Raw genomic sequence first — 23,107 nt, forward strand, 5'->3', positions numbered from 1 at the left:
TGACATTGTAGCAGAGACCAGCGCTGGTGATGCAGCGCTGGTCATCAGGTGTGGCACTCACCAGCGTTTTTCTTGGCCTCCAGGGTATTAGGACTTATCCCAGCATTCCTTGTTTCCAGCCTCTCTGGTAGGCTTAGCACTTCCACTGCCCTAGGCTACAGAGCCTGGAGAGGAGGGAGAGCGTGGATCTTTGCCGGAGCTCGGGCCCTGGAGAGCAGGGGATGAGCAGGGGCCTTGCGGAAGCTCCGTCCTGGCGAATGAGCGCGAGAGGCGGGGTGTTTGCCGCGCTCCGGCAGGAGAAGCGGGGCTTGCCGGGAGCTCCGGACGCGAAAAAAAAAGAAGAGCGGGGTTAGCACGCACTCCAGCGGGGAGGAGCGGGGCTTGACTTCGCGTGGCGGCCGGAACATAAAGCGGTGAAGGGGGAGCGGGGCTTGCCGGAGGCTCCAGCGCTGAGAGCGGGTTGCGTGCTCCAGCCGGGGAAGAGCGGGGCCTCCAGAGCTCCGGCCGGGTGAGAGCGGGGTCTTGCCGGAGCCTGCGAGACCGGTCAGGACTATGGAGAGCGGGAGTTTGCGCGTCCGGCCTGGGAGAGCGGGGGCTTTGCCGGAGAGCTCCGGCGGGGGGAGAGCGGGATTTGCCGAGGAGCTCGGACTGGCGTGATGGCTGGGGGCTTTTGCCGCTAGCTCCGGCCTGAGAGAGAGCTCTGGGGCTTGCCTCTGGCGCTTCCGGCCGGGAGAGGCGGGGTATTTGCCGGGGCCGCTCCGTGTCGGAAACCCGATGAGCGAGAGGCTCATGCTCTTGCTATAGCTCTCGGCCGGGACGTAGAGGCAGGTGAAGAGAGCGGGCTTGCGCGCTCCGGTCGGGAGAGCGGGGCTTGCCGCAGCTCCGGCCGGGAGAGCGGGAGAGCGGGCTTGCCGCAGCTCCCGGACTGGGGTCTCAAGTTGTGGGGTGGCGAGCTTGAGCTCTGGGCTAAGTGACCCCGAGGGACCTGCTGTCAACTTTCTGCTCGTCGATACCCCAGGTTTGGATGTTCCTCAGAGCGATGGCATGGGTTCAACTCACAGTCTCCCCCAAGGTTGAGCTCCGTGATCCAGCTGGTACTCTTTTGCAGTGGGGCCGGCGCGCTCTGAACGGTTCATTCTCCCAGTCAGATCGCAGGAGGCGCGGTTAGGCTTCACACCCCAACAAGCCAGTGTGACCCTAATAGGGGCTCGACGCGCCTGCAGCCTCCCCACCCGCCAAGAGCTGAGCTTACGCCACCACGGCTTGTGTCTCCATTTCCCTACGATATGGTGTTCGGATAGAGTGTCTCCCCACGCTGGGCTTGACCTAGTGTCTGCTCTCTGAGCGGACTGCAGTCCCTTCTTTTCGCAGTGTGGGCAACACACCGGAGCTTGCCTTAGGGGGCTGCAGTGGCTCGTGGGGTTGAGGCTTCGGGTGCAGAGTCTCAGTGCCCATCAACACCCAGTGTCTTGCATTCCCGCCTGGGGAGCTCACGTGTCCAGGACGATAGTGGGTAATGTTCTCAACGTTGTCTCTGATATGGTGTGTTGCTCAGTTTCCCCTCGTGCGGACTCGAATAGCTAGGTGATTAGGATAAGGTGCAGCGACCCCTAGAGGGCAGGGTGATGGCGACGGTCTGCAGAAACGGCCGACACCTCTGTAGCCGGCAAGTGGTAACTGACGGGCCCCTGCACTGCAAGGATCAGCCAGACGTGCGTGGAGAACAGACAAGGTGCCCTGCTGGACGGGGAAAGAGAGCAAAGCCGGGGGCAGCTGGAAGGGGTCAGTCTCCTGGGACTCGGGGAAGGCCCCTGGGCTCTGCCCCCCCACCCCAATGCACCTTGCTGAGTGTCCCTGGTGGGTGCCTAACCAGCCCTGTCTACGCTTTTCTTGGATCAGTGGCCACTGGCTGCCTCTGCTCTCTGGGACTGGGTGAATTTTCTCTGTGATTTTTTCCCAGCACCTGGTCTGTTTAACCCCCTGGCCGCAGGTATGAAAAAGCAGACAGGGACCCAGCCTGACCCCCCCCCCACGAGCCCCGTGTTCAAGATGTGTTCAGACAATGGTAGACATGCAGGCAGACCACTACGTGGATGTCAGTCCATCCAAATCTAGCACATTGTGCCCGTGTTTTCTCAAAACACCCTTCTCCAGCATCCTGGTGCTTACACCACAACTGCCCGCCACACCAGTCGGTTTACCTCACAGCCCCCTGATAATCAACGACGTTACCCAATGCACTCAACACCCATCACATGCAGCATATTTAAATCCCAAGCTGCGAGCAGCAGGCAGTGCCCCAAGTGAGAGAGCAGTGCCCCAAGTGCAGCAGCAGGCAGTGCACAGGCCCTCCAGGAAGAACACATATCAAACCTGTGAGTGTAATGCTAATCACCGTACCCCCTTCCTGTTTTATGTATTGTATTTTTATAAGGATGTTCTTGTCTTTTTATTCACTGTTTTTATATACAGAAATCTGTAAGCATCTACTACAAAGTAAAAAATAGAACTTGCAAATCAATGAAACACTGCAAGTAACTGCTAGTGAGCAATGCTTTAACATGCAGTGGAAGGCACCCAACTTACTGTTGGCTTTCAGCCTCAAAGTGCTCCTTTAAGGGATCCCTTATCCTTGAAGCACTGTGCTGGGCCTCTCTATTAGCCCTGCTCTCTGGCTGGGCAAATTCAGCCTCCAGGCGTTGAACTCGGAGGCCCATTCGTCATTGAAGGTTTCACCCTTCCCTTCACATATTATGGAGGATACAGCACCGTTATAATGCTGGTGGGCATGCTGCTTTCCAACACGTGTTCTCTCGGTGGGACGAGGTGCTCTGTGGGATAGCTGCCCACAATGCACCACTCACAACAGCGCTGCAACTGGTGCAAGTGTGGACACACTGCAGCGCTGGCCGTACACAGCTGTACGACCACAGCTGTAACGGCCAGCGCTGCAAAACTGTAAGTGTAGACAAGCCCTGAACAACATAGTTATAGTACTGTAAGTTTTAGTGCGGACCAAGTGCTGCACTCACACAGTCTGTCACTTGCAAAATTGGGAAAACACCTTAGATTTCCCCCATTCCACCTCCTTCTTACCCAAACATGGCACGTTAATGCAGTCAAATTAATATTGATAACCACAGTGATAATGGGCCCAGCTCTCAAATAGTGCTTCATAGACAGGATTTAACCCTTGACTAATCACCTGTATCACAGAATCTCCTGCTCATCTCATTGCATCTGCATCTCCAAGAGAGCGAGCTGGATACATTTTTCTCATTTGAGAGACGCTTGCCTATGGGTGAGAAGAACTGATCATGAGGGCTGGTTGGCATCCCATGATTAGTTTTAGGGCTTGGCTAGATGATGTTAGTGTGCAACAAGAGGGGTGTACACTAGAGTGTGTTCCAACATGTCACACACAAACTGGCTCATGGAGACTCTGCTGGCAGGCACTAAAAGTTCCCTAGTATTAACAATTTACATGCCTGTGGTGTGCATTCACACCCTGTAGACAAGCCATAGGCTTAATTGCACTTCCCTAGAAGTGTCTATTGCGGGGAGAGGGCAAACTTTTTGGCCTGAGGGCCACATCTGGGAATAGAAATTGTATGGCAGACCATAAATACTCACAAATTTGGGGTAGGGATGTGGGAGGGGGTGAGGGCTCTGGGATGGGCCCAGAAATGCATTCAGGGTGCAGGAGGGGGCTCTGGGCTGGGGCAGTGGGGTGCAGGGGTAGAGTGAGAGTCTGGCTGGGAGTGTGGGCTTTGGGGTGGGGCTGGAGATGAGACGTTTTGAGTGCAGGAGGGTGCTCTGGGCTGGATTGAGGGGTTTGAAGGGGGGGCAGGAGGTTGGGGTGTGGGAGGAGGCTCAGGGGTGCAGGCTCCAGGTGGGGCTTAGCTCAAGCAGCTCCCGGAAGCAGCAGCATGTCCCTTCTCCAGCTCCTACACGGAGGTGTGGCCAGGTGGCTCTGCATGCTGCCCTGTCTGCAGGCACTGCCCCTGCAGCTCCCATTTGTCGCGATTTCCCTCTGGCCGCCCCTACATGTAGGAACCAGAGGGGGACCATATCACCGTTTTCTGGAGCCACGTGGCGCCCTCCACCCCCCGCCCCCCGCTCCCCAACTGGAACGTCAGAGTGGGGCAAGCCCCAAACCCTGCTCCACACTGGGAGCTCAAGGGCTGGATTAAAACAGCTGGTGGGCCGGATGCAGCCTGTGGCCTGTAGTTTGCCCACGCACATATGCCACCTGGACACACAGTAGGGCCCATACAGCTAAGCCCTAAGCTATCAGAAAAAATGTTCCCCTTCATTTAGTGACAGTTCAGGTTGCAGAAACACACAGCCACCCACCCAAAAACCGTACAATCATAGACATCAGAAAGGAGAGTCACCTCCATGACTCATTGCCTTCATATTGTCTACAGCAGTGTGCTAATGCACTCTGACACCTCCAACAGGTACTGAAAATCAATTCATAGGACTGGATGGGCCTATCTGGGTCACTGAGGCCAGTCCGTGGCTAGCAAAGGCCACCTCATTATATAATCCTGTTCATAAATGTATCACACTCCATTTTAAAATTATTAAGGTTGTTTGCTCCCGCTATTCCTATTGGGAGGGGTTCCAGAACCTCACTCCTCTGCTGGTGGTGAGAAACCTTCTAATTTCCAGCCTAAATTTATTTATGGCCAATTTATACACAACGGTCCTCGAATTTAGAGACCTGCTTCTCCCACCCTGGTGTTTTTCACAGACAGCAATCCTCTCCCCTCAGCCTTTACTTTGCTAAATAAGACAATAAAACACTCCAGCTTCATCCAATTTGCACTGTAACCAAGGAACAAAACAAAAGCAATGCACCTTAATAGTAGCCTCTGTGGTCATAGGTGCTGACTTCTAATGGCGCTGGTGGGTGCTCGATCCCCCTCTGCCCACGTACCCCCCCCGCCAGCTCTGCCCTATTCCAACCCCTTCCCCAAAGGCCCCCCGCCCCCAACTCTCCCCCATTCGCCTCCTTCCCCAAATCCCTGCCCTCCCCACCTCCTCCCTGAGCGCACCATAGTCCATTCCTCCCCCTACCCCCCCCCGAGAGTTGCTACGCTGTTTGCCACAGCAAGCGCTGGGAGGTAGGCAGAGAAGCGTGGATGCAGCACGCTTGGGGTGGGGGGGAGGGGAGCTTGGCTTCTGGTGGGTGCAGTTCACCCACTAATTTTTTCCCTGTGGGTGCTCCAGCCCCGGAGCACCCACAGAGTCAGTGCTTATGTCAGCAGTGTTAAACCAGCTTAGTGACCCGGGACTTGGTGGGTGTTAGAGCCAGATGTGCTGCCCTGTAGCTACAAGAGCACTGTGAGGTGGCCCCTAAACATTTTGCAGTTCCTGGTTTCAGAGGTTTAAGCTTGGGGGCACTCAACTTTCTGGAAGGGCAGGAGGCTGTGCTGGCAACCTGACTGCCACATTAACCAAGGGTTTTGGCAGTAAAGTCCACAGGTGTGTGGGTTTTTGTTTTTTTTTTTTGAAGAAAGTCTATGCATAGTTGGCTATCAAATACAGTCCCAGCCCTACTTTCCTGGGTTCTATTTTAGACAAGGGGCTGTGCTGTCTGTGTACAAAATGAGTTCACATCCCAACTTGTTCCTGGTGAAAAATACCCTGTAGTGCAATATCTAGGGGGCCCTGAGGGAAGGAGGCTGGGAAATGTGTTTTGGTGGAGGAGCAAAGCTGGTGTGCAGAAGCCCAGTGGGGTGCATTGGAGATTGCAAGTAGGGAAGACTAACTGGAGTCTGCGTTTTGATGGGATGGGGTGGTCCTGCATGGTCTTTTTGGCTCTATTAGGTGTTGACTTAGCTGTGGGAGGGGTCAATATTACCTTGCCCAGTGTGGTCTGTGCAGCCCATGTGTGCACAGTAGTCAAAGGCTACATATACCTGGATGGGCACACTAGGCATGAGAAATTATTGGAACAGATATAATGGGTGTATTTGGTGTTTTCACTGACTGTATTGCATACGCATCAATGAGTGGTTGGATTGGCTACTTACGTCCAAACAATGAGAATGGAGAAAACCCTGCTGGTACTCTCTGTCTAAGGCCTTGTCTACACTACCAAGTTTCTGCACATTAAAGCAGCTTTCTCATACGGTGTACACACTGCCAAGCCACTTAGTGCTCAGAAACTCTGCAGTTGCATTGCTGTAAAAGAAAACAAAACACTCTGACAAGAGGCATACAGCTTTCTGTGCCAGGGTTACACCAGTGTAGACACCCTAGTCGATTACAGTGCTACAGTTGGCCTCCGAGAGATGTCCCACAATGTCTGTTCTTGCCTCTCTGGTCATCAGTTTGAACTCTACTGCCCTGCCCTCAGGTGACCAACCATGAGCTCCAGCCCTTAATTTCCTTGGGAATTTTGAAAGTCCTCTTCCTGTTTCCAGGTGACATGTCTGCTCCACACACCGGGTGACCCCTCCCGCTGGGAGCAATGCCAAGGTGTTGAACCTCATCAGCATTTGGGGAGAGGACGCTATCCAGTCCGAACTATGCTCCAGCCATAACTACGGACAGATTTCATGATGCATGACAGAAAGAGGCCATGACCAGGACACAATGCAATGCAAGGTAAAAGTGAAGGAGCTGCAGAACGCCTACCACAAGGCATGGGAGGCAAACCGCTGCTCCAGTGCTGCGCCCATGAGCTGCTGGTTCTGCAAAGAGCTGGATGCGATATTTGGTGGCAACCCCACCTCCACTGCAAAGGCCACTGTGGATACTTCGGTGGCTCGCATGCCAGTCAAGAGTGGACCAAGCCAGGAGGAGGAAATCTTGGATGAGGATGTGGACAGGGAGGGGACCGAGAGGCAGAGGACAACTCAGAGGTCAAAGCTGTATGCAGCCAGGAGCTCTTCTCTACCCCGGAGGAATCTAGTCAGTCCCAGCTGTGGGAGTTTGGTGAAGCGCAAACAGGAGAGGAGGCCCCTGGTAAATGGCTTTGATTTTGGAAATCGCTGAAGCGAGTTGCTGGGGGCAGCAGGGTTGCAGAAATCAGGCTTATGTCGATACTAGCAATTTATGTCGGTATAACTGTGTCGCTCAGGCATGTAGGAAAATCATACCCCTGAGCAATGCAATTATACTGCCCTAACTCCTGGTGTAGACAGCACAACGTCGACAGGAGGACTTCTCCCATCAACATAACTTCTGCCACTGCAGCCTTTTAAGTGCAGACAAGCCCTGAGTGTATCTGTATCTGTCATGCGTCAGGTGCAAGTGTTTGACTTCTTCTTGTAGGGTAGTAATCCACCCTTTCCCCATCAGATCTGAGGCTGCCTCACTGGACTGAGACTATTCTTCAGTTAGGCCGCTGAGCAGCCAATACAAGGCTGACAGATGTTTCATTCTAATTTTAATTACTGCATTAAACCTGTTATATTGTGGTCTGAATTCCACCTCTTCACCTGCACAAAGGCCTGTCTTCCCCTTTACTCTGCGAGTAATGCATCTAAGGGGTATATAGTCCACACATTGCCTCACCCAGGGCCACTCTGTGAGAGTTCCCTTAAGAGCCTGCTTAATGCTGCCTTTGCGTAGTGGCCTTTATGTTGGTATAAAGGTGCCTTCAACCAGTGTAGTTTATTCCTATGCTACAAACAACTCATCCAAAAGCACAGTGTGCAAAATATAGCCCAATAATTCAATTATGCAAGAGAGCGAGAAAACAGAAATTTAACATTAATGCCTGCAAATAAATATTTCTAAAGATCCCTCAAGCAAACTGAGACAAAAGAACAGACAGCGTTAAAGAATAACAACAGGCGCCTCAGAATATGTCAAAGAAAATTTTTAAGTACAAGTAATAGCTACAGCTGTTTCCATACCACACTAAGAAAGGTAAATTCTGCTCTCTCATGCCAGGTCACCAGAGGCGAGTTTCTACACAGCCGAGATCCAGTTCCACAGTGGCAATTCCAGGCTCCTACCTGCTTCAAGGATGCAAATACAGATTTAAAAGCAGAAGAATTATTAGAGTGAATAAAGAGAGCAGTTCGCAGCAAAAAGGCAAGTTAAGCAGAGCCCCTGATACGAACTATGTTTTTGGAGAGATGAGAAACCCTTGCCCCTATAACGCTGATGGAAAGTAGATGGAGAGGTGAGTATAGAACTGGAGAAGGGTGGTCCAATTCCCGTGAAGGAGGGGAGAAGGGTCAGCAGGCTAGTGGGGGAGACTGGTAATATGGGCTTAAAAAGGAATGGGGAACAAATACACACATTTAAGTAAACAGCAAGACAGTGGAAGAGATGTGAGTGTTGGGTATTTGGGTGGTACCTGTTCAATCACCCCCTCCCCCAAATTCCTTTGCAAAAGCAACTCTAAGGCTGTACAAATACTTTAAAAAATTCTTTTCTTTTTAGCTGAGCTCTTCTTCGGTGGGGGGCCTGATTCAGTAAAACCCTTTCCTCTGGAGTAGACAGGAAATGTTATTTCCACCGCGGGTCACAGGCCAGGCCCTGCAGTACAATGGGACCTGACAAGGCAGCCAGAGCTTTTGAGGAAACGAAAGTTTCAGTCCTGGCTAAAACTCGCCAGGAGGGGGCAGCAAAGCTCGAGAGTGGAAATTGATGCGTTTGTCGATTGTTTGCCAGGGGAGGTGATCGGCCCCAGAAACTACCCGAAGTGGGGTCAGGGCCAGTCCGGGGGCGGGTTTTAAAATGGCCTTTATCCCAATGTCACAATCAGCTGCCCACGGTCCCACTGCAAACTCCCAACCTGCAGCAAAGCCCGGGACACAATTTCTTTTAGCCCCACACGCCCAGGGCTGGTGCAGAGAGGATGGGGGAATTCCCCCCCCCCCCCCCCGTGACCAGACAGCAAGTGTCAAAAATCAGGCGTAGGGGTGGAGGGTAATAGGCGCCTATATAAGAAAAAGCCCCAACTCTCAGGACTGTCCCTGTAAAATCCGGACATCTGCTCACTTTAACCCCCCCCCCCCAGCACTGGGGGTGCGCAGTGCCCCCTTCAGCCATTTTACTGCCAGGGACCAGGCACTGGGGAGAGACCCGCGCTGGGCACCGATGGCCGCTGTGCGGGGCTCTGCCCCGCTGGCAACCCGGCTGCAGCGCTGGAACCCCGGTCGCAGCCCGCCCAGGGGCCCGCAGCCCAGCTCGGAGCGCCCCAGCGGGGAGGGGGCCCCATGTGGGGCGCGGTGAGCGGAGAGGAGGGAGCCCGACATCCTCCGGCCGCGCCCTGCGGCTCTTGAGCGGTAAGCCCGGGCTGGGAGGGTGGCACCGAACGGATCCGCAAGCCCCTTCCCGGGGAGCCGCCCAGCGATTTCCCCGAGGGTGTGTGTGTGTGTGTGTGTGTGTGTGGCGGCAACGCTTCCATAACCCCCCCTCCGGCGCAACGCCAGCGCCCGGGGCTGCCTCACCCGTCGCCGAGTCCCTCGCGGGGGGCGGCAGCGTCCTGCCCCGTCCCCAGCCCCGAGCGCGGCACCGCGTCCCTGCCGAGGGTTTGCAGCCGGCGGCACCGATCACGGGGCTGATGCTCCGAGTGGGGCGAGAGCCAAGTGGCCCCCCTGTCCCGCTCACCCCCTGCCTCCTGCAGAGACAGCCCGGCCCAGCAGCACTCGGCCAGGTCCCGCCCGCCCCCGAAGGGCTGGCCACGAAGCCGACCGGGCACAGGGGCTTTCCGTGCCCGGCTGCCGACCCGGGCTGTCCTGTTCGCCGGGGATGTTTCCCTGCCCGCGCCGAGCTCGCCGGAGGGGTCTAACGTTGCACTAGGCTCTGCCCTGCCGCTCACGCCGTTTAAAACAAATAGCGGTGCTAGAAAGAGCCCCGGGGCTTTCACTTTCGTTTCCCCGCCGCTGAGCAGCGCCTGTTGCGGGGGACTGGCTGCACCTACCCTGAGCCCGCCCTGGGTTGTGCCCAGAGCTGTGCTCGCACCGCTGCCTGGCTGCTCCTGTTTGGGTCCTTCCCACCCTTCCTCTCGTGCTGGCTCAGACATGTGCAGCAGCCTTTAATGTTGGACATTTACTGTATTGGGGCAGGGTCTGCACTGACAGGAGTGGGTTTAAAGCCCCCCCCACTAACTCCCGTGGGCGGATCTGTCAGTTCTGCTTCCCCCTATCAGGGCCACCCAGGAGAGGGGGCGGCGGCAAGTGGCCCCGTGGTGGTCTGGGTCTTTGGCGGCAGGGGGCCCATCAGTCACTCTGGGTCTTCCGCGGCACTTTGGCAGCGGGGGTGGTTCTGTGCTGTCAAAGACACAGAGCAACTGAAGCCCTCTCACCCCCTTCCCCCCGGCCAGGTGAGTACAAGCGCTGCAGAGCCTCCACTTTGCCCCAGGCCCCCCTGAATCCTCTGCGCGGCCCTGCCCCCCTACGGACCTCTCAACTCTGCAGCTGCCTGCTGTTCTTGCACAGCCCTCATCTCCTTCCTGGAGGACACAGCGAAAACTGATTCAGTGTTGGTCAATGGCATTCATAACGCGCCTGTAGCCCGGGGGCCACTTCTGGGCCTGAGAAATGAGCAGAGTGGTGGGATCACGTCATAATGTGGGGCTGGGCTGACACACAGTAGCTGCAGAACTTTTGTTTGGGAAAAGCCACCTTCCTGGATTGGGGGGCTGAGTTCACCCCAGAATGAGAAGTAACTGGGGACTCACACTGTGGAAGCTTACAACGCCCAATTGCGACCTGCCAGTGGGCAATCATTTTGGAGTTGGAAAAGCTGCAGTGGGGGCCATTGTCTTGCGAGTGTGCAGGGTCATGAATCACCTTGTGCGAGGCAGATCTGTGACTCTCAGTAAAATGCCGGACATAGTGGATGGATTCGCAGCAATGGGGTTCCTGAACTGAGCTGGGACCTTTGCTGGCACACATATCCCAATTTTGGAACAGCTCACCTTGCCACAGAGTGCACCCACAGAAAGGGCTGCTTTTCTATGGTTGTGCAAGCATTGGTGGATCACATCTGTATTGGCTCATCACGGACGTTGCATGATGCTCATATCTTTAAGAACACAGGGCTGTTGCGACAGCTGGAAACAGACACATTCTTTCCTGACCAGTGGATTACCAAGGGCAGTGTTGAAATGGCAACAGTAACCCTGGGGGACCCAGCCTACCTCCTGCTCCCCTCGCTCATCAAACTCCACACCTGCCACCTCGACAGCACCAACGAAAGATTCAGCTACCACATCAGCAGGTGCAGGACAGTTGATTGTGCTTTTGGTAAGCTGAAGGGGCACTGTCACTGCGATCCAGTCTTGTAACACGAAAGATACCCCAATGGTTATAGCTGCCTGTTGTGTCCTGTATAAGATCTGTGAGGCAAGGGGTGGGGGTGGGGAGGGTGCAGCCAGGGTAGAGGGCCTGTCCATTCAAACAGCCAGATACAAGGGCTATTGAAAATGCTTAACACAGTGCTATGTGGCTGAGGGAGGCCTTGAAAGAGAGTTTCCTTCATGCCGTGTGGAGGCCTGTACTTTACCTAGCCCAGAAGGGTTGGGGGCTGACAGGAATTGTGTGGTGCTTGGTGTACATTTGTTAATGTGCCTATTAATTTGGTGGTGTTTGCTGTACCGTTATAGTTATTACACTGTCACTGCGCATATGAGTTCCATCAACCTGCAATATATCATGCTCTCACTAGCCGTAGTCATTCATTCCACAGCATATGTTGTGAAATAATAAATATGAATGTTTCCAAAAAGAGATTTTTATCGTGTACGAAAACCAGTGCACAAGTGCTGTGTTGCAACTAAAAACCCGATGCAGTAACAAATTATTTTCTGTTTATTTATTTCAGAAGTTAATGTCCATTTCTACTACCCTACAGCTACCATGGCTCTCATAGATGGGGGTGTGTGTGTGTAAAAAGGAGGTGCTAAAATGGACCTCTCACTTGACTGTCTAATTGTAGCCAATTATTGTATTTTATCATTCATTTATTGTTGGTGGTGTGATGTTAGGATTATAGAAGTATAAACTGGTTAGTAGTTGGAAGAGACGAGTATGTATGAGGTATCTAAGTAAGCAGGGCTGAAACACAAGGCCTAGAGCCTGAGGCTGGTAGGAGTTTAGCTTAGTCATATTAGCCCTTGGAGTTAAGAAATGCTTTATGTAAGTAAGTGACAGAAGAATAACCTGATGCCACAAGTTCATGAAAAAAATATACCAATAAGTGGTATTACGAAAAATTAGCTGCAAAATTAATTTTAGATTACAAAATGCCCTAGAGGCACCTTTTTTCCCCCCCTTAACCATAGGATGCAGGTTGTGCGTCAGTGCTGAGAATAAAAGGAACTATAACAACCTATGGAAAACAGGGTACCCCAATATTCTTGGGGGACAATACAAATTAGGGAAAAGAAGATGTGCATGTGTGTGAAAATGCCAAAGGTATGAGGTATAGTCAGAATCACATCATAAAAGAGGGTGCCCAGATTGGGAAAATCGAGCTCCCTAGGGAAAGACTCCAGCAGGAACCCTCTGTGTACTGATGATCAAGCCACGAGAGACCCATCAAACCCTGACTATCTAGGAGGATATGAATATAACTATAGCTATAATTTGTGCATGGATAGATGTAGGATTTATCTGTGCTTGGATATTCATTGTTGGTAACTTTTATCAATTTTATTAAAGATATTAGAAATTGTTCTAGTGAATGTATGTGTTACTTTCCTTGGTCTTCATGTGTTCCTAAAGACTCTAGATCTGAAACGAGTAGCAGAGGAAGCTTTACTCAGTTGAGCTTGCGATTATAGCCACCAGAGCCAAACCCACAGGGGTGTATACAACATTGCTAAATGCATTAGATCCGAAGGGACATGTAGCTGAATCGCTTCTTCCATGAGGAACTTTTGGAGGCGAAGCTCCTGAGCTGGGAACGATTGGCAAATGGAGTAGCGAGCGGTGATATGGGCTTCACCCACGCAGTGGAGGCAGCGTCGGTGCTAGTCACTCACAGAGAAGGAGAGAGGGCATGAAGCTCAGTACTTAAACCCGTAGTGACTGGGCAAAGGGAAGAAAAGTCCAAAACAGCAACTAACAACTATGAACGGATAATTAACTACAACTAAAGGAAGAAAAACAAAACAAAAAAACAAGCTAAAAGCACCGAGGAATGGGGGTTCCGACTCTGGCCACGCAGCAGTAAGAGAGAACTGGAGCAGCATCCACCTGCCCAGCCTCTTAAAGCCTTGGATATGCTACACAGTTGATGCACAATGAATGTGCGGGTCAACTGACACTGTTATGAACAGTTCCAGCTCCAGCACATGGTGTGCGTGCACTCTTGGAATCCACATAGGGACTATCACTCAAAGAAGAATAAAAGGTAGGTCAAACAGGGTTTGCAGCATCTGCGTTTGCTGCTGGAGACACCCCATCTGCCTCTCCCTCTTCTGCTGGAACTCCTGGGTCGGTTGGCTCTTGCCCTCTCCACTGTCTGAAAATATTCACCCTCCAGGCCCCTCTGTTCATGGTTTAATGCAGCACAGGCTTGCAGGATCTCAGAGAACATGTCCTCCCGTATCCTCTTCTTTTGCCTCCTCATTTGGCTCAGGTATTCCATGGGTGTGGTGGAAGCACCTCTCAAGGCCTCCTACCACTCTCCTACCACTCTCCTACCACTTCAAAAGTTATTTTTCCTCCGTTGGTATTCTGCTGTTAATTGATTTATCTCCTTAGACTGACCTCACACTTGGTAAAGCAACCCCCATCCTTTCATATATTTATACCCGCTCCTGTATTTTTCACTTCATGCATCTGATGAAGTGGGTTCTAGCCCATAAAAGCTTATGCCCAAATAAATTTGTTTGTGGGTGCCACCAGGACTTCTTGTTTTTTTTGCTGATACAGACTAAGACGGCTACTGCTGAAACCTGTGCTCTCTGTGCATGTCTCCACTGCCCTCTGGTGGATGTAATGTCAGACTCACTCAAATGTTTAAAGAACAGGAGGAGTACTTTGTGGCACCTGGAGACTAACAATTTATTTGAGCATAAGCTTTCATGGGCTAGAACCACTTCATCAGATGTACTTGTACAGATTTGAAGGGAAAATTTTCCATTACTGTATTTTTTTAATCCAGTCCAGTTTCTTCATGCAGCTAAAAAAATTTCACTGCACCACAAGAGAACTTTAAGGCCCTGATCTTCTGCTCTGGCTGAGGAGAGTTCAGCATAACTCAGGAGAAGGGGAGGTAAAGTGGCTCTGTGCAAACATACCCCTTTCTGACCCTTGCTGCCAACAACATTAATTATCAAAAACTGTCCTCCCCCATCCCAAAGAGAGAACCCATTACATCAGGGAAGAGCCATACCCCCCACCCAAAAGCCATGCTATTTCCATGAAAACAGCAGCAGAGAGTGCACAGCTTACTTTCTAGTCCTACCCATCTTCCCAGACTCCTACTGGTGAACAGCCATTTTCACTAAAAAAGGGGAACACGCCTCAGTTTCTAAACCTATTTGAATTTATTATTGAGTACAAGTTATTTAGTAGAATTATAAAAGATCTGTACATTAGAGGTATAAAAATATGAAATACGCTTTGAATCATCTTAGGTAAAACTACCATTTTTTCAAGCTTTTAAAAACATGTAACTTGCACAATTTGGCATCTTACCTTGATATCTGGTTTCATAAAATGTAAAACTAGGAAACTCCCAAAAATTTAAGCTTCAGAAAAGTGACTGCATTAGAAAAAGAAAAAACACACATCCCATAGCAATGCCCAATCACACAAGTAACCGTCAATAATTTACTAGTTTACGACACAATGGCACAATCAGACAAATTAAAAGGTTCCCTGTTCCACATCATTTACCCATTAACAAAAATAGACAAATTAGTTCCATTGAAAGATGCAGTATAGCTTTTCCTCTGCCAGTTATTAAAAAGTGGTTAACAGAAAACACTAAAGTTTTTTTTTTGTTTGTTTTTGGTTTTTTTTTTTTTTTAAAGATTTGGCATGCTTTATACTTGTACCATTTAAATTTGATACCACTTTGTAGTAAAAATTAAATAAATATAAATATGTTAAATAAATATATTGTAAAAGAATAATACAGATGTATTACATCAGAACCCAGCATTTCTTAATGCTGATCACACACTTAATGCTTGTCACAGCTTTAGGGCCACTGAAAAGGAATACTGCATCCTTTCAAATGTAAAGAAAATGTATATAAGCTTCACTTTGGACATCACTATCAATCCAGACAGACAGGAACTCAGGTTCCACTGCTTATTACTACTTTCGTTCACCAATTAAAAATGTGGTCCATAATTTCACTGTTCTTTAGAGCAATTCATATTTCAATCCCTTTCCCCTGTAGGGTCACACTGCTTCTGGCTCAGTAACTGAAGACCTTCTTAAGAAGAAAGCAAGGAACAATTCCAGCCAGACAGTCGCTGTGTCCAACACGCCCAACTGGCCTCCTTTCCTACAAAGAAACTAGAAACGGACATCTGAATATGCTTCTCCAAATTACGGCATAGCTCAGTTTTTAATACTGTGATCTAAGCCAAATACTGCCATTTCCTTTCTATGAGCATTTGGCTGACCTCTCAAAACACCATGGCATGGAGTCTTGCATTTGTGAAGTAAATTATACTGACCGATTTTTCCAATCAGTAATCAATAGGATGGCATTGTAGCTACCCAAGAACTGGGGACTACTATTCCAGGGTTGCACTGATTAATTAGAAATTACATTCTCTTTACAGGTTATTCCCTTTACAATCACTGTATTGTATCTAAGACACTGTTTCAAATGCAGAATATGGCAGTAGTGCAATAGCAGGTTTGGATGGTTTGCTACAACTAAAAGGCTCCTCTTCCAGATCCTAATGCCTAGTAACGATATGGTTTCAGTCACTGTTTGATTCTGTGCAGTAAAATATACACATTATAAAATCAAGTACAATGTAAGTATGTTCAACAGAAGAATGATGTTTACACACAACTATTTGCACTCCATTTTCACTTTCTTTCTTAAAAGCGGCCTTAGGATAACTCCACAGCTTGGTTGAATGCTTTCCTGAAGTTAGCACTCGTTCTTTGTGCTCCTACTGTCCTTTTCCTGCTCCAGCGCAGACACAATATAAGGCACGTTTGAAAGCTTGGTTTCTTCAAAGAGACATTTTACTCTCTGATGATCCCACTAGTCCCTGCTAAAGGTAGGCCAATTTCACAGCCCTATGCTTGGAATGTTCATCACAGAGAAGGGAGCTCCATCCTCGCCCTCTCAAATGGTATCTCCTGGAAGTCTCTGCTCTGCAGAGTCCTGACTATAGTAATGCTGAAAGAGTCTTTCCCCCCTGCAGATTTGCATTGCATGGTAGGTGTGAAGGAGAAGGCGAGGGAAACGAGACGTGAAATAACATACAAAATAGTCTGGGATAGAGCCCAGCGTCTCCTGCACTTCCAGGGGCAGTTCTCTGTAATGATGTTTCTAGAAAAAAAAAATATACAGACAAGCATTCTTTATAGAGTATTCACTTTCTTCCTCTGTGCAACATAGTAAAGAGATGCTCATGAACAAGAAGCAGTTTAGTGGCTAAAGAAGCCTTACTAAATGACAAGTGTCATTTTATAGTGGTGGATTGTGGGTAGTAAAGTGGAACACCACCTAAGATAAGCCAAAAAAAAGATGATTTAGGTGGAAACCATAACATTTTAGTGGAAACAGAATGTGTAACATTCAAGTTATTTAAAATGCTGTTTATACTTCTAAACAGGCATGGAGAATATGACAGGTATGGGTGGCTAAAGTTTAACACGGTACAGATTCTAAGGTGGTTTGATGCTGGGTCACACACACCCCTTTACCTTATTTCTCATCGCCCGTAGAAGATCCCGTACTGAGCCCCCTTTATAGGATCTGAATTTTCGAAGATCTACAAAAGCAAATAGGTTGTGTTTGGTTGGTTGTTTTTAGATGAACTGATGTGTACAAAGTCCTCCAGGGAGCTGATACTTGCAGCCAAAACACGTGAAAGAGCTGTTTGTAATGTTCTGGCCAGGTAAATCAGGATTTAATGTATTACAACCTTTTTCAAACACTAAAGGAAAAAAATCAGTGCAGGAGGCATATTGACAATGCAGAATATTAAACAGTTTGATGCATGTGTGGCCCATATGATTTTTGAACTGTATCATCTCTGCTCTTAAAAAATAAAATGTAAATACCACTAAAGCCTGGTAAATAAACAATGGAAAATAGGCCTGACATTGCTACACTCTTGTTTTTATGTTTTCATGCTTTTTTTAAGTCACTCAGATCTAAAATAGGATTATATACATGTGTGCGCGCACAGGTGTACATATATGTACTTTTTAATTTAGAACAATTCAGTTGCAGGCCAGGATCTCATGTAACAAATTTGAGAGCCAATGGTGTTGCTGCCTTCCTGTACATGCAGGTTAGGGATAATAGCCCGTCATTCCCTTACATTATTATGGAATATAATCTCAGTTACCTGTCTGAAGGGGAACCGTGATGTGCTCTCTCCAGTCCATTTTTACCACCTCTCTCCCTCCTCTCTCTAACTGCTTGACTATTGGACCATCTAGAGATTCTTTTTCTATTCGGTCACTCACATCCTGGAAGAAACGTTCAAGTTATTTCAAATGCTGTATTTTTACTTCCACCTCCTACCCACTCCCCACCCCCTAATTACAAACTGCCACACTTTGCCAGATTAAAGAGTGTCCTAAAAAACGGCTGCTTGCTGCTGTGAGACAGTACAATGTAACTGGATTGAATATAGGATTGGCAGTCAGGAGCTATCTGCAAGAGTTCTTTCAACACAGAAAACCCAATACGCTCACTGGATTTAAACCCTCCAAAGGGCTGAGCATTTCCATACATGCTCTGACTAAGCACAGAACCTCACTTCTTTGTTCCTTACACTGTACGTTCATCAACTGCCAATTCTGCATGCAACTATCTCAAAGACTTTAAACTTGAAGTTTTAATATAGACGATTTTAAAAACATATGGAGAATATTTAATCCTGGACAAAATAAAAAGTTGACAAGACAGACCTGAAAAAACTGGAGCTGTCTTTCTAGATCCCAGAAGAACGGGTGCTTCAGCACACAGCTGGCAGATGGACGTTTCTGAGGATCCATGTTTATCATTTGCTCTATTAAGTCATGAGCAACTATGTCATCTAAGAGGAAAAGGGTGATTATTCCCAGACTGTCTGAACAGTTAAAGTTGTTTTCAGTCTTTAAGAAGCCGTCATGAATCCTTCAAGTTTGTCAGAGATCTAGAATTTCCAGTTGGATGCTCAGCCTACAAAAAACAGGCCAAATTCTGCCCTGATTTATACTCTGTGTAACCCATCAGAAAGTCATTGGGGTTGAACCAATACAGCTAAGAGCAAAGGTCACTTCAATCTTTTGAGCATCCTGGATATACATGAAATTCCTCTTAAAACTATCATAGTAAAGCTCAGAGGGCTCAAAACTTTGCAATCACTCAGAATGTTATATGCTTTCAGACAGTAAAGTCAATAGTTTTAAGGGCTTCTAACTTTTTAAAAGGAGCTTCCCATATAATTATTTCAAGTGCTTGTACTTCACATTTGCAACTTTGGGGTCATGGTGATTCATAGGTCTCAGACCATTTCCACTGGTGTTCTGGGAGCTATTGAAGCCCCACAGAATAAACTGTGCAGTGCTTTACATTTAACAGAGTAGGAAAACATCCACCTGCTCACCATGCTTCTCTGGATTTAAGGAGTCCAGACTGTAAACACCCAGTAGAATGTTGGCTTGCCGCTGCAGGGATTTGCCAAAGGGATGGCTGCCTTCAGAAACCACATAATAGAAGACACAGCCAGCTGAAAAGATGTCCACCGTGTATGTCTGCAAATAACATATGGTTTATAAGCAACATCACAATATAGTTTATTCAATACTTTGGCTCAACTTCACAAGTCAGTTGTGCATCTGAGGGAACAACAGAAGTTTCTACAATCACACTTCTCTCCACAATATTCAAAAGTAATTAGAACATGGCAAATCCTGTACCAAAGCCCAACATCCAAGAACATCTCCAGTCTTAAGTGACCACTTAAAGTATCCCAACTTTTCTAGTACAATTCTGTTCTATCGCTAAAGGCCACCATGAGTAAATAACTGATTTTTGGTGGCCCGTTGGGTGATCACTTTGATTTCACTATGACTACAAAATATGGTACAGGATAATACAGCAACATCCCACTGATCAGAAGTTCAGCCCTCAATGAGAGTTGTGTTCAGAACCTCTGAAAATTAGTCCACAGACATTTTAGTTCCAAACCAGCTTGAATGAAGAGGCAATGAACTGTGGACGTAAAGGTCTGATGGCAACAACGTGACACTTGCCAATCCCACTCCATGGAACTTCCCTAACTCTCAGAACAAGAACAATTGTGACTGACTTACAGGATTCTCTTTGCAATCTTCACTCAGCATCTCTGGAGCGATCCACCCTTCAGTGCCTGGCACCCCAGACTGACGGCTAAAACTGTGCCTGCCCACTGCCAGCTTCTTACACAGGCCGAAGTCTGAAATCATGGCTTTGACCTTGCCATGGGCATTGGGCATTGAAATTAGGATATTATGAGGTTTCAAATCCCTGTGGACTAATAAAAGCACCAATTAATTAATACAAGCACCAAGAGCATTTTTAATTGTTTTATTTATTTGGAATGAAATCCTTTCACATTGCTGAAGCAGTTTTTGTTACTGTTCAGGGATCCATAGACTTAAGTTCAAGGAACCTGTTGCCTATTCATTTGGGATGCCTGTTCTACTCCATTTCCTTCAAATCTTGCAAGTTCTGGTTAGAGCCATCGCCCCCTCCCCCAGGTATTCCAGAGCCATCATTCGTTATATTCTACTTCTACAGTAGCTGAGAAGCTCAAAGCAAACACTAATATAGCAGGGAAGTATTATCCTCATTTTACAGATAGGGGAAACTGAGGCATAGCAGGGTTGTGTCACATACAAGCCTGTGGAAGAGCTGGGAACAGAAGCCGGATCTCCTGGTTCCCAGTGCTGCGCTATCATGGCCACTCCGTGAATGTGCATCGTGGAATAGTATTGTTATTTGTAAAAGGACAGAAAAAGAATGACTGGTCTCCACTTCTCCCAGCCACCCAGCAACAAACTACATGGCTGCCAAGGCTCCCTGCACCAGGCCGGCTTATTTTGCTTCTTAACCAATAAAACATACATGAAATCGAAACAAAGGGCCTTCTTACCAATATTGAGAGAGTGCAGATACGCAAGACCAGATGTCGTCTGTTGCAGTAGGGTAATGGGTTGTAAGCCATGGCGACTGAAGTCCTTCTGCTCCACATACTATACATTACATAAGGGAAAACAGAAAGTAAACCTAAAACCCCAGCACGTTCCGTATACGCTGGTCTTTATACATATCCCAGACCGCTGAAGATCTCCCTCAACAGAGGTAAATTCTACCCAGTCTAATGAGAGCTGGTTATGCACTTGCAAGAGCTTATCCCACAGACAAAGGGGAAAAGATGGTTACTCACCTTTGTAACTGTTGTTCTTCGAGATGTGTTGCTCATATCCATTCCAGTTAGGTGTGCGTGCGCCGCGTGCACGTTCGTTGGAAGATTTTTACCCTAGCAACATTCGGTGGGTCGGCAGGGTGCCCCCTGGAGTGGCGCCGCTATGGTGCCGGATATATACCCCTGCCGACCCAGCCGCCCTTCAGTTCCTTCTTGCCGGCTACTCCGACAGAGGGGAAGGAGGGCGGGTGTGGAATGGATATGAGCAACACATCTCGAAGAACAACAGTTACAAAGGTGAGTAACCGTCTTTTCTTCTTCGAGTGCTTGCTCATATCCATTCCAGTTAGGTGATTCCCAAGCCTTATGTAGGCGGTGGGGTCGGAGTGAAATATGGCAGAATGTAAAACTGCTGAGCCAAAGGCTGCAGTATCTCTTGACTGTTGAACCAGAGCATAATGCGAAGCAAGGGTATGGACCGAGGACCATGGAGCTGCGCGATAGATCTCGTGGGTAGGTACACGAGTCAGCAAGGCGGCAGATGAAGCCTGAGCCTGGTAGAATGCATGGTGATGTGGCTTGGGGAAATGTGAGCCAAATCATAACAAGTGCGGGTGCACGTCATCACCCAAGATGAGATCCTCTGAGAGGAAACAGGTAGGCCTTTCCTTCGGTCTGCTACTGCGACCGAGAGTTGGGGCGTGTTACAAAATGGTTTTGTCCGCGTCAACATAAATGCGAGCGCTCTACAGACGTCCAGGGAGTGCAATTGTTGTCCCCATCGCGTTGAGTGTGGTTAACATGAAAGGCCGAAACCACCTTAGGGAGGAAAGCCGGGTGTGGTCGTAACTGCACCTTGTCTTTGTGAACATAATGTATGGCGGAACCACCATAAGAGCCCTGAGCTCGAAGACTCGTCTGGCCGATGTAATGGCTACGAGGAAAGCTGTCTTCCAAGACAGGTATAGCAGCGAGCAGGTCGCTAACGGGTCGAATGGAGGAGACATAAGTCTGGTTAAACCCAGGTTGAGGTCCCAGGTTGGGGCTGGGCGGCGTACCTAAGGGTGTATGCGCTGCAAGCCCTTGAGGAACCTCGAAACCATAGAGTGTGAGAACACAGAACGACCACCTTAGCCTGGATGGAAGGTAGAGATGGCTGCCAAGTGTACCCTCGGCGAACACCGCTAGGCCCTGCTGTTGCAGTCCAGAGGGTAGTCCAAAATAGAGGGGATCGAGACCTCAGCAGGAGTAAGATTTAAGCGTGTCGCACCTGTAGGAAACGCTTCCACCTGGCCAGGTACGTTGACCAGGTGGAAGGCTTCCTGCTATCCCTGATAGTCACGTAGCAGCCACACCATGAGGTGAAGAGACTGCAGGTCCGGGCGGCGAAGTCTGCCGTGGTCCTGAGGTATGAGGTCTGGGTGGAGTGGCAGGGTAATTGGGTAGGCTATTGACAGGCCGAGCAACGTGGCGTATCAGTGCTGCCTGGACCACGCTGGAGTGATCATGATGATGCGCGCCCTGCCCCTGCGAAGTTGAGCAGGACCCAATGAGCCGGGGGAACGGTGGGAAGGCATAAAGGTGTTGGCCTTCCACGGCATGAGGACAGCGTCCGAGATCAGTCCCGGGGAGAGACCTTGGAAGGAGCAGAACCTCGGACATTTCCTGTTCTCGCGGTAAGCGAACAGGTCCATATGTGGGGAAAAATCCCCACTTCTGGCAACAGAATGCATCACATCAGGCAGGGCGAGCACTCATGAGACAGGAAAGACCTGCTGAGTCGAAGCGCCAAGGAGAAAGGATGCTACCAGATTTATCGAGTGGGCTATGCAAAAGTCCCAGAGATGGATGGCTCCTGACAAAAGGAGGAGGACCATGTCCTCCCAGGTTGTTTATGTAGTACATGGCCGTTGTGCTGGCTGTAAACACTGAGACGCCACGGCCTCGCAGCTGCTGCTGGAACCCCTGGCACGCCAGGCAGACTGCTCTCATTTTTGGACATTGATGTGGAACGCCAGCTCCTGAGAAGACCAAAGGTCTTAAGCTCGAAGGTTACTGAGGTGAGCACCTGAGCCGAGAGATGACGCATCCGTCGTCAGGGACAGTGAGGGCTGGGGCGGATAGAGCGGCATCCCTGCCCACACCAGGGAGGGAGTTAGCCACATTCTAGGGAGCCTAGGGTGCTCGAGGGAATGGTGACTATCGTGACCATTGGGCCCCTGTCCGGGCGGTACGCCGATTTGAGCCAAACTTGGAGATGACAGAGGCAGAGCTTAGCGTGTTTGGTTACAAACTAGCAGGCAGCCATGGGACCCGGGAGACCGAGACAAGTGCGAGCCGAGGTCGTTGGGAAAGTTTGCAGACCTCGGATGATCGGTGCCATCGCCTGAAACCGTGGCTGTGGTAAGCAGGATCCGGCTAGCTCGGAGTCCAGGATAGCCCCTAGGAAGTCTAACCTCTGCGTGGGAACCAGAGTGGATGTTTCCATAGTGATCATCAGGCCTAGACATGTGAATAGGTCCTTGACGATGCCCACACGCTGAGTGACTTGTGTCTTGGAGTCTCCTCAGA

General features: G+C 49.3%; 2 protein-coding genes across 3 annotated transcripts in view; both read right to left on the minus strand.

Moving 5' to 3' along the window:
• The window catches only part of LOC116839558 (sterile alpha motif domain-containing protein 9-like), a 9,521-nt gene extending 6,166 nt beyond the window's left edge, over window positions 1-3,355 (minus strand). The window contains exon 1 of the mRNA XM_032805616.2: window positions 3,206-3,355. The gene's annotated coding sequence lies outside the window, so the exon portion shown is untranslated. The remainder of the gene's footprint in view (window positions 1-3,205) is intronic.
• Window positions 3,356-14,457: 11,102 nt separating this feature from the next.
• ERN1 (endoplasmic reticulum to nucleus signaling 1) overlaps window positions 14,458-23,107 on the minus strand; it is a 74,692-nt gene continuing 66,042 nt past the window's right edge. Inside the window, exons 16-22 of one of the 2 annotated variants that reach the window (XM_075071848.1) lie at window positions 20,264-20,363; window positions 19,443-19,642; window positions 18,734-18,881; window positions 18,054-18,181; window positions 17,486-17,609; window positions 16,836-16,903; window positions 14,458-16,458 (exon numbers count right to left, since the gene is read on the minus strand). In XM_075071848.1, coding sequence (XP_074927949.1) covers window positions 16,252-16,458; window positions 16,836-16,903; window positions 17,486-17,609; window positions 18,054-18,181; window positions 18,734-18,881; window positions 19,443-19,642; window positions 20,264-20,363 — 975 coding nt within the window. In that variant the 3' untranslated portion in view covers window positions 14,458-16,251. The remainder of the gene's footprint in view (window positions 16,459-16,835; window positions 16,904-17,485; window positions 17,610-18,053; window positions 18,182-18,733; window positions 18,882-19,442; window positions 19,643-20,263; window positions 20,364-23,107) is intronic. The other variant, XM_075071849.1, reaches the window with a different exon arrangement.

The sequence above is a fragment of the Chelonoidis abingdonii genome, chromosome 13 (genome assembly GCF_003597395.2).
Source record: "Chelonoidis abingdonii isolate Lonesome George chromosome 13, CheloAbing_2.0, whole genome shotgun sequence".
NCBI lineage: Eukaryota > Metazoa > Chordata > Testudines > Testudinidae > Chelonoidis > Chelonoidis abingdonii.